This window comes from Biomphalaria glabrata, chromosome 6 (assembly GCF_947242115.1).
Source record: "Biomphalaria glabrata chromosome 6, xgBioGlab47.1, whole genome shotgun sequence".
Classification (NCBI taxonomy): Eukaryota; Metazoa; Mollusca; class Gastropoda; family Planorbidae; genus Biomphalaria; species Biomphalaria glabrata.
In genome coordinates this window covers 6,779,516-6,791,575 of record NC_074716.1, presented here as the reverse complement: position 1 = coordinate 6,791,575, position 12,060 = coordinate 6,779,516, and the positions used below count along the sequence as shown (strand labels likewise).

The 12,060-nt window shown below is 36.2% G+C and overlaps 1 protein-coding gene across 2 annotated transcripts in view; it reads left to right on the top strand.

The window, feature by feature from the left end:
* Positions 1–11,368, top strand: part of LOC106053597 (uncharacterized) — a 69,340-nt gene extending 57,972 nt beyond the window's left edge. For both annotated transcript variants that reach the window (XM_056033672.1, XM_056033673.1), the window contains exons 17-22: positions 3,243–3,380; positions 6,203–6,349; positions 7,823–7,969; positions 8,170–8,316; positions 9,650–9,796; positions 10,808–11,368. In XM_056033672.1, coding sequence (XP_055889647.1) covers positions 3,243–3,380; positions 6,203–6,349; positions 7,823–7,969; positions 8,170–8,316; positions 9,650–9,796; positions 10,808–11,001 — 920 coding nt within the window. In that variant the 3' untranslated portion in view covers positions 11,002–11,368. The remainder of the gene's footprint in view (positions 1–3,242; positions 3,381–6,202; positions 6,350–7,822; positions 7,970–8,169; positions 8,317–9,649; positions 9,797–10,807) is intronic.
* Positions 11,369–12,060: the final 692 nt, after the last annotated feature.

The window sequence follows — 12,060 nt, the reverse complement described above, 5'->3', positions numbered from 1 at the left end:
ATGACACCCTCGCTAACCGTAGGCAAAAAAAAAACATGAACTTTACATCATCTGCCCTATAGACCACAATGTCTAAAAGGGGAACTAGTTAGGCCAGATTCACATCTAACTTTACATTCACTTACACCTATCCTTTGATCTGCGGGACCGTTGGGGCACTACACAAGATCTGTTAACCTTCTTTCTCCATTCTTATCTCTCATTTGTCTTTGATATAATTTCATTAGGATGTTCTTTCTGAAAATATTGAAGCCTGCCTGGGTGGACCTCTTCGGGGGCCGATTTTGAGTTTGTGTTTCCACACAAACTGTCTTTTGTAACCTTGTTTTTTATGCTCTTGTTTGTTTTAGGGCTACTATTCATACGTCACGGTTTCAGTTTGTGCCCAAGGATTATTTATGCCAAGTTTTATTAGATTATTGAAACGGTTTTTATTCCTATGCCTAACATACCTACATACATACGTCTCAATTTATAATATCTCGAAACGTAGTACAAATGTGAAAAAGTGCGATAGCGTGTTAAATAATAAGTATTAATGAAATAAACATGAGAGGATTCATATCTTTCAAACTTGAATTTTTCGCAATCAGATCATATCCGAATTGATCTATTCAAATAGATTCGATACAATTAGTTCAAATTCAATCACATACGCTTAGAGTAGAATACTCCATGGCCAATTTCCTTTCTAAATACATATTTGAAAGTTTTACTAAAGTGTTATCCAATTCTTTCAAGAGCGTCTGAAAAGCCAAACAACTGTGCTAACTCAGTTGTGTGCTATGAGCTTTGATTTAAGCGTAACAGCTAGCGAATTTGCATTTGGCTGGGTGGGGCGACTCAACATAAGAATTTAATTTATAGCGTATATGAATTATATTATTGACAATGTTTTTTACAATAGTGTAAATTCTTAACTAAAATACAAAAAAAAAAGTATTGGTTTGTCCGATGGCATGTATCGCCGCTTCCACCTGGTACAACCCATTTTCGTTTCATATTGTTACAAATGAACAGTGATAGGTAGAGGTCAACGTATGACCTCGGCGAGATGACACAGCAGCTAATGTTCCCTGGAATCTACATGTACAAACAAAGACAGGATGTGACGTGTCCACACGTGTTGTTCCAGGGGACGAACAGATCTAAGTAGGGGGACAGTTACTAATGAACAGTGACAGATAAAGGTCACTACGTGTGACCCCGACTTGATGACACTGCAGCGAGTGTTTTCTGGAATCTACATGTATAAATAAAGACAGGATGTGACGTTTCCTGACATGTTATTCCAGAGGATACTAGGAGTGTTTGTGCAACTTTGGAGATGCGATTAGGGACTCTATATAAGCCAGAAAGTTAATGTGAAAGTCAGTTGTATGGAGTCGTGAGTGAGCCGTTACAGTCGATACAGACGATGTAAGACGTGTGCGGCTCTGTGGAAGAGAAATGTGTACGACTCGATGCAAGTTAACTAGGGTAGAGTTAACTGGAGTGGACTACTGTCGTTAAAGTCTATACAGCGAACTACAGTGGACTTGAGCCGTTACAGTCGATACAGTCGATGTAAGACGTGTGCGGCTCTGATTCGGTAGACTTGAGTGCGACTTGGTTAAGCTTTAGGAGACCTGGAGCGACACTGGGAAGTGTGTCGTTGGTCTGTTCTGTGGAATACGGCTCGATGCAAGTTGACAAGAGATGAATTGCAACGAAGTGAAGAGATGAATTGCAACGAAGTATAGCTAACTGTAAACTGACAGATATTGTACAGTCTTCTACGCTACATGTTACATTGACGAATTGTTAGGGTTAATAGTCATTAAAGTTATATGAAACTGAAAGTTGAGTCGTCAAGTTCTTTGCAGTGTTTTTATTTGTGTGCCAACTAATACATCTAGCCAGAAGATTCAGAAATACGTAACAATATTTACTAATGATACAATTTAAGATTAGAGTGTTACTCCAGAGTTACAGATAATTTACTTCCTAGTCCAAACCTCCCGCAGGAATACTGAGGATGACTGCGGTCTGGCTGTAAACCCAGGACCATCACCATCGAGACTATCGAATACACCACCAGGCAGCTATCCTGCGTCAATGGAGTTCTGCGCTAATTGGTCATTTTGTCTTTTTTTTTAAAGCGATAAACATATGAATGGTTAATTTATTATATTATCTATACTATAAAGTAGAATGTGAGGTGTATGTATGTTACTTATAGACATCAAAACCGCTTGACCAATCTTGATAAAACTAGGCAGGGATGTTCCTTGGGTACCAACTTAGACAGTAGTGTATGTATTGTAGCCCTAAAACAAACTTAAGACCCAAAAAAAAAAAAAAGTTGTCCCACTCTATTACAGCTATAGTATTTTATGGATCTAGGCCATGTCTACAATGTTGACGTGAGAAAAGATCGAAAGGATTTAGACCTAGATCTAATTTTAAGAAATACACTTTGCGCAGATAGTTTTTACTTTGACACATGAAAATACAAAAGAAGATTCATTGATTTCATTATATAATAAATTAACCTTCAATTTTGTGTTTCAAAAGCTTTTTTTTTACATAAATTAGTTCTTTATATCTGTGACTACAGATCTCCTGACTAACATCCCGCCATTAGACAATACCGTAATGAATCGCGTTCTACAAATTAATTCGTTTAATTGTTTACTTTATAATCCCATCCCTAGATCTAAAACTCTAATTCAACTCTAAGATGATAAAACTTCTCTTTGCACTGATAGTTTTATACATTAACACATGAACATACTAATTATAGTCCATTTATTTCATATTTTGATCAAATAAACATTCAAATTTGGTTTTCTAAAGCATTTTTAAGAGACTACATTCGTTTACGAAAGCTGCGAAGCCGAGTTGAGATAGGCCTAGATCTATATTCATTCATGAATCGCGTACTAAAAATTATTTCGTTTAATTGTTCACTTTATAATCCCATTCATTTAACAAAGCTTTCGCTCTTTTCGTTTTTAATAGATATGAATGTATCGGCTTCGGGTAAACCAATTTTCGCAAAACTAATTTTATTTTCGTAGCGAAAGAAAAAAAACTTGAAAGGATCATTAGCTAACTTTAACATACATCTAAATCCAATCCACTAGATTAGTAAACACAAACTTAGACTCTCAGGCCGCTGGTAATGTCAGGATAGTTTATACATAAAGTAGGGTTTGATTAAAAAAAAACAAAAAACATGTGACTGTTTTTCTCTACAGATTGTAAACCAGGAGCTTTAGACTTAAGACCAGACCTGTGCTATGGCCCTATTGTGTGCAAGGATCAGTTTTTTCTATGCTGTGAATATTGCTCCAGATATTTTAAACTTCCAACTAGAACAACCATTTCACCTGATGGTAGGACATTTGTAAATACATGTATTGACGAAGACGTGTGGTAAAGCGCTTGGCTTTCGAAACAAGGATCCCGGGTTCAAATCTTTGGGATTTTTAATTTTGGAATCTTTAGGGCGTCTCAGGCTGTAATGGGTACCGAATATTAGTTGGGTAAAGTAAAGGTTGGTCGTTATGTTGGCCACACGATACAATGGCTAACAGTAAGCCACTGAAACAGATGACCTTTACATCATCTGCCCCATAAATAGCAAGATCTGGAAAGAAACTTTTATGTATCAACGGCACACCTACACACACACACACACACACAAACACACACACACTTACAGGATAGGCTACTTAAATACATATAGTAAATTATTTTTTTTTCTTGCTAGTGTTATAGGTTTAAGTCTAGCATTAGAATCATTCAAACGTTTTAATACTGAATATTTGAGATCAGTCTAGACTCTAGACTATGCAAACTAATGAATGTTTTTTTACTTTAATTTATTTTATTTTTTAATGAAAGGAGTTCCTACTGCAAGGTGCAAAAACAACATATAAAAATACATGAGACATGAATATAAATTTAAAATTTGTCAATTATTTTATAGGATCCCACATTCATTAAGTACTGAGTTTGAGGGTAAGTGTTGTTAGTTCAGTTGATAGTTGCTCATCGATCCCAATTCATTAAGAGCTGCTTTTAAGGGTCACTTCTGTCAATTCAGATGTGACATGCTTAAAGGATCCTAATTAATTATCTGCTGTTTGTAAGGGTTTTTACAATCCATTTGTAATTTGTTTCTGTTTAAACCTATATCGTTACTATTGTAACGAATCTCCCTATCCAGGAGCTCTGCAAACAGCACCACACGACACCACCAACTTAAAAAGAACTTGACATCTCAGGGCTCCAAAGTAACGTAATAGTTTAATGTCGATAAATAACAGCCAATATTATACAATAGGCAACACGTAACACAAGGCTGTACAAATATCTCTCCGTTAATAGCCGTACTGCCGCATCAACTCTTGCACTGGCCTCTCCGTCTCGTTCCGGGCTGTACTGAGCCTCGTACTGAATCCTGTCTTGACTGTGACATGTCCGCTCTTTATATAGGGTCCCTGCTGGCCTTCTAGAACCGGATGGAACATCGCTCGAGCCTTCTAGTCGATCACATGACTACATCTCTCGTGACGCTCCTGTGCTTTATTTATTGCACCGATCCTTCCTTAACTGTCTTGGCTGACCGTCGTAACTCGTCAAGGTTGACACTTGTCTAGCGCTGGCCTGGGGCTATTGCGTCGGCTGCCTACACACATACCACTACCCCCATCTGTGTCACCACCAGGTTTATAACACTGCCCCTCCTTAGATCGGTCTCTCCCGGGCAGAATCAACCGTATGACATTGCTGTAAATTTTCATCACTGCAGGTGGGGGTTGATTGGTGGGAGCGCCAACGGCTTTGCCTCTTGAGCATATCAAAGCCATCCATGTTGCATTCAGCAATTGTCGCTTTCTTCTTCTCCACTTGGTCTTCATGTGGCTTCAGTGACGTCGTGGTTGCATCGCCATGGAAGTTGAACTCCGCATACGACGCCTTCTTCTTTTCCTCCACTTGATCTTTATCTTGTCGCAGTGACGTGGTTGCATTGCTCTCTTGTCGTTCGGTATTGAGGGCAGCCACTTAACAAATGGAGAGTTTGGGGATTTCATTGTGGGTGTTACCAAGATAGTTGGCATAACAGGTCGCTTTATATGGCTTTGCGGAGAAGGACTTGAGGGATGGGTTTCAGATACACATGAGGGAGGAAATGATTGTGGGGCAGGTTGGTAATATTTTACGTGAAAATTCTCTTATTTTCGGCCTTAGGCTCCATTCGGCTTTCTTCACCACTATCAGGACCTCTATCTCTAGTCTCAGCAGTGGGCCAATCGTCTGTTGATTTCAGACTTTTTTTTATTTCTTCCGTCGAGCAAATGTCCATCAACTGCAACGTCAGGCTTCCTTGGATTCTTCTGACCACCATCAGGACTTCTCTCTCTCTAATCTTGGCAGCTGTACCAACTTCTGTTGGGTGAAGCCTCCATAACTTTCCTCTGTGAGCTATCTCATAATTACAAAACTTCCCATTGGACATTGTTAGAGAAAAAATAAAGTTTATAAATCTGTATTTCTTGTTTCCTATGAAGTTCCTCAACAAACTCCTTCCTTACATGACCAACTGGATATTTGGGACTAAATATTTTATTGTTAGTTCAAAATTGTCTTTCTTAATGTGAATTTATAATATGTCATATTCTCTTGACCAATGGCTCTTTTAATTTAAAAAAAAAAGTTTTCTCTCTACTCAACATGAATGTATAACTAACTAAAGTAATGAATTCATTAATTTAATGATGTTATATAGCACATATTTCAAGCTAAATGCATGCACAGTGCGTTATGGTCCAAATCTATTTTGTAGAACAATGGGAGAAGGGTTATGTGGGAGAAGTTCTTCCGTGCTTCTTTAAGCGCTCAGCAAACGCAACTCTGCTCAAACTCGAGCCTGCTTTGTTAGTTGACTACGGCGTATTCAAGCGGGTTTGACCTCTCAGCCATACTTAGTAAAATTAACTTTGATCAGCACCGATTCAATTATTTACCATCAACTATTCATGCTACTATTGCTTTCCAAAAATGTGGATTTTGTTTTTATTTCAAGATTGCAATTGAAATATTTCTAATAAAATGCAAGCTAATAAATAATATCTATTGCCAGTGCATTTAAATACAAAGGATGTCATGTTAAGAAATATATATATATTGTTTTTTATTTTATTTTCTGCAGCTTGTCTTGATACTCGTTATGACTTATTACCATTTACATGTACTAGCATAAGTATCTGCAAGACAGACAGAGGATATTGCTGTAAATATTGCGCACGAATGGAGAAATATACAGTCACAATTACCACCAAGTCAACTTCACCCAAAGGTAGTTAATTAAGCCTGCATTTGCATTGAGTGTGACAATTAAACCCTTGATAATATAGTTTTATTTTGGATTTTAATAACGGAGCTAACTTTTAAGTTGATACTGAAAAGACGAAAATTCGAACATCTATGTACGTCATAGATATTTAGAGTCGTAATTTGAATGTTAACTCTACCACTAGAGCAATTGTGGGCAAGCCACTCCGCAAGTTGTTACAGCGCATGCTCAAATCCCGAGACGCAACCTCAAATAATGCTAATGCCTCACGCAAGATAATGTTCAGCGGCAGGTGATGATTTTTGGTTGCTAAACTGAGACACGATAATTGTCTATTATCAAGGAGTATATAGATTTTACATACTGTGACGTCGTGATGTGCCTAGCTGCCCACAGGTTGCGACGTCAGTGTTCAGGCTTTCTGTAATGATTGCTTTCATCTATACTCGAGATTTTAAACATATTTTGAGACAGGAAAAGTTAATAGATTGCAAAATTAATTTTAAATGATTTTAAATCAAACAATATGTATCATACGTGTGACAAAGATGTGTATCATGTGTGATAAATTTTGTGTATATTATGTTTGAAAAAAAGGTATTATACATGTCACAAAAATGTGTAATTAATTTTTAGTACAACATGTTTGAAAAAAAAATGTGTATGAAATGTGTAGTAAAGAATGCGTATCATTGTGCATAGATGGTTGTATACTTTTCGCAACAAAGAAATATCAAATAAGTTACTTTCTGACAAAACGTATTTTTCAGAGTAAACAAATTAGTAAATTACAGATTAACCTGTGGAATCACTTAAATTGCTTACACACTGTGACCAGATGTCATTGTTTACTAACGTGTGTACATGTACTGACAGTTTTTTTGTAAGAGTTTTCTAGTCTTCTAATTTGGATATTTTGTACTGCAAGGTGTTTTTTTTAACGACAGAATGTCCTGAAGACTGATTGGTTGAGATGGTTTTAAAAATATTTTCGGGTGTTACGTATTCACGCTCACAACCTTATTTTAAACTATGCTATGGGGTCGTGGCCTAATGAATTATAATTAGCATTTGCTAGAAGCTTACTTCCGTAAATGAAAAACATAGACCCGCATTTCTTGATTCCTCTGAAGCTTCTCAACTGACTTCTTTATTGCTCGACCAACTGGATATTAATTTCTAAAAACTTCATGTTTAATCCAAAATTGTCTTTGTAAATAAGAGTTTTTAATATTTAATACTTTCTTGACTAATATGGCTGGTCGCATGACAATTTAATTTTGTAACAAACGAAAAGTTCTCAAATAACTCGGCATGGTCCTATCAACAACTAAAGTGGTAACATAAACTTTGGCGAGCAGCGAATCAACTTGTAAATGAAAGATTTCTTTTACAAGATAAATAATATTCAGTGCCATCACATTTAAATATAGGCGATACAATGTCAAGTAATGTATATATTTTTGTACTTTGCAGATTGTGCGCCAGGAGACTTAGACTTATTACCAGCACTGTGTACTAACATAAATATCTGCCTGACACACCGATCACTGTGCTGTGACTATTGCTCACGAATTGAGAATTATACAGTCACAATGACCACCGAGATAACTTTAACCAAAGGTAGTTAATTAGCCTGCAGTTGCATTGTGTGACAATTCAAACAAATACAGCATAAATTATAAAATAAAAAAACAAATGACGTCATCTCCAATTGAAGAAATCGGCGCTATTAGATTGTGGAAATTTGTACTAGAAAACTAACTAACTGCGACATATTGGCGATACATGTCAAATAATGTATATATTGTTATTCTCTGCAGAGTGTGCATCAGGAGACTTAGACGTATTCCCAGCACTGTGTACTAATATTAGTATCTGCCTGACAAACCAATCACTGTGCTGTGACTATTGCTCACGAGTGGAGAATTATACTGTCACAATGACCACCGAGATAACTTCAACCAAAGGTAGTTAATTAACCTGCACTTGCTTTGAGTGTGACGATTAAATCCTTGATAATATAGTTTTAATTTGGAACTTAGTAACGGAGCAAACTTATAAGCTGTTACTGAAAAGACAAAAAGTCCCCCATGTATGTACGGCATAGCCTTTTAGTGTCGACATATGAATATTAACTCTACCTGAGCAACTCTGGGCGTGCCGCCAATCGTTTCTGCCTCCGCAAATTTTTACTGCGCATGCTCAAATTCATAGGCGCGACCTCAAATAATGCTATTTCCTCTCGCAAAATTATGTCCAGCAGCGGTTGATGATTATTGGTTGCTAAACATAGAGGCAATAGTAGCCATTATCAGGAAGTATAGATTGCACATATTGTGACATTGTAATGAGCTATCGATCTAAACTTCCCACTGGTTGTGACGTCGCAGTCAGTGTTCAGGCTTCCTGTAATGATTGGTCTCAACTATACACACGATTTTAAACATATTTCGAGACAGGAAGAGTAAATAGATTGCAAAATTTTTTTAAAATGATTGTAAATTAAACAATGTGTATCATACGTCTGACAAAGATGTGTGTCATATCTGTGACAAAGATGTGTATTATACGCGTGACAGAGATGTATTATACGTCTAACAAAGATGTGTATTATACATGTGACAAAGATGTGTATTATTGTGCATAGAGGGGTGTGCACTTTTTAATATCAAATAAGCTACTTCTGGCAGATAAAAACTATGTATATTTCAGAGTAAACAAAATAGTAAATAACAGATTGACCTGTGTAATTACTTTATGGACTTTTTTTGTCAAGGTTATCCAGTCTTCTCTTTTGGAAGTTTTGTACTGCTAGGTGTTTGAATAGACACAAAACAAATAGAAAAGAAATAAGATAGATTCTAACTTCTAATCTACACTAAAAAAATATGAACGAATCCCTATTAAAATAACTTATACAATACGATGTGGAATAAAACTCACCCTAAATAGCGTTCAAATAGTCCTCTAAGAAAATATCCAATGCAATCGCTAAAGCTTTAAGTAACGTAAAGCACATGGATAATTCAGGAACTCAAAAGATACAGCATGACTCTGTAGCTCAAGATGGCGTGAGTCCACCAAACGTACAAGAAGAAAAAAAAATTACGTCATATCAAAGCATAACGAAGCGACAATTAAAAAAATACAGCATTAATTATTTAAAAAAAAGAAACAAATGACGTCATCTCCAATTGAAGAAATCGGCGCTATTAGAGTGTGAACATTTTTACTAGAAAACTAACTGCGACATATAGACGATACAATGTCAAGTAATGTATATATTGTTATTCTCTGCAGATTGTGGCCCAGGTGACATAGACTTATTACCAGCACTGTGTACTAACATAAGTATCTGCCTGACAAACCGATCACTGTGCTGTGACTATTGCTCTCGAGTGGAAAATTATACAGTCACAATGACTACCGTGATAACTTCACCCAAAGGTAGTTAATTAGCCTGCACTTGCATTGAGTGTGACGTTTAAACCTTTGTTATATTTTTTATTAAAGTTTTATTTGAATCCCTATAGCAAGGCAAACTTTTAATCTTCTTATTGAAAATACGGGAAGTCGCACATCTGTGTATGTCATAGTCTTTTAGAGTCGTCAGGTGAATGGTAACTCTACCAGAGCATCCATGAGCGAGCAGTTGATCCTTACAACTTCCGCAAGTTTTTACTGCGCATGCTCTAATTTCGAGGCTCGACTTCATGTGTTAATGTTATAATGCTCTCTAAAAGAGAAGACAACTGTGGTCGCTGTCAAAGTGTACGGAGTTTACATATTGTGACGTTACAACGAGCTATCTGTGTAAACTGTCCAGAGGCTGCGACGTCGCTGTGATCAGGCTTTCTGTAATGATTGGTCTCGACTATACAAGAGATTTTTAAATATATCCTGACAGTAACAATAAGTAGATAGCACCAACAATAATTTTACACTTTCATTGTAAATCAAAAAATGTGTATCATACGTGTAATAAAGAATGTTTATAATATGTGTGATAAAATTTGTATCATATTTGTTATAAAGAATGTGTATTATTCGTGTGATAATGAATGTGTATCATTTGTATGATAAAATGTATATCATTCGACATCGCTGTTACGTGAGCATCGTAATGTAAATGTGGAATGGTGCGAATGCGTGCTGAATGGAGGGAGAACCAAAATGGAGGAATAACAGCAATATAGTGCTTCTAGTGTTAACTAAGATTAAATTATTGATAAATTTTCATTTTGGTGTTGTTTGAAAACTGTCTTTTGGCTGTCTTGGACGTTGCCACAATGAACCTCATCATTAATATAAGAAACGGACTTTAAATTTATGCTCGTTGGGCATGGTATATATACACTAGCTCGTCAAATCTAAAATTGTAAAGAAATACGTAGTGGAAGCTGTACAGAGTAGAATAGTCGAGACTTTGTAATGTATACTGTTTGTTTCTTTGAACAGAATGTGTACTGGGAGAGCCAGACTTAAAGCCAGAGCTGTGTACTAGTCCAAGTGTCTGCCAGACACAGCCACTGATGTGCTGTAATTACTGCACCTACAATTCTGGAGCCATTTTTCATCTATACGATACTTGGATTTATCTTTGTTTTTACATTCATTGCATTTTCTTGTTGTCAAAACCAATGTCAGCTTGATAGACCTAGAAGTTCACTGATGTCGATGTTTCTCATATTTTGTAAACAGTACGTTTAGCAATTTATTGTACATACCTTTTTTTTATGTTTATCTTTACACATTAATATTTATCATAATATAGCAATCTCTAAATGCACATCTGCCTATTGTTACATATTGCCCCTAAAATGTTAAGCCTTATGGAAATGTCAATGTGGTTCTTCAAACTGTTTTTCATTTGTCGGACGATCAAAGTCCATGTCCTTACTATCTAATGTGTATGCTGCATTGATTGAATTATTCTATAAGACCATGTGTAAAGTAAATTACAGTTCAAACATCGTAAAGAAACGAGTCGTTTATAATTATATGTTAAATATTCTATAGTCATGCACATTAAAAAAATATAAAGCAACGTGGTTTGTTTTTTTAAAACATTTAAGCTTTTTAGTTATTTGTTACTTCTGTTCAAAAATCACATTGAATTTTCGTTTTTATTTTTTACATGTAGCACTGACATTTAGCAGACGATATGTAGCTCAAAGTTCGTCCCATAAGTGTTCATTTCGCAGACATCTTTTCCTAAGCCTTTCTCTTGTGTCAGTGTTTTGAAGCGTACGCATTCCAGAGTTTGCATATTGGTTAACCCGTCTATACTATAGCTTATTATATGTTAATAAGGACTGAACTGGCTCCGGCTCTGGCTTATTTTCGGTCCATTTTTCAATAACGGCCATATTCTGCTCCGGACGAAAATAAGAGCAGGATAGTTGGTGGGATATCAGATCTTAAAAACAGTGCACCTATTCATATGTATCAAATGGGCGTGGTTCCATTAGTGTCTGTTACGTAGGACTAATGTATTAACGTTTTAAAGTTTTTAGATATATGAATTCGTACCAAGTATCTTTTACTACAAAGACGGAAATGTAACTTTTACTTTATAAATAGGCATTTCATTCACAGCAGGCATATTATAAAACTTTGTTTGTCCTGAGCTTTGACTGGGCTAGTTAACATGTTAAATTTCTCAATTAGGTTATGCTGACCAGACATAGGGAGAGATGAACAACTCCCAC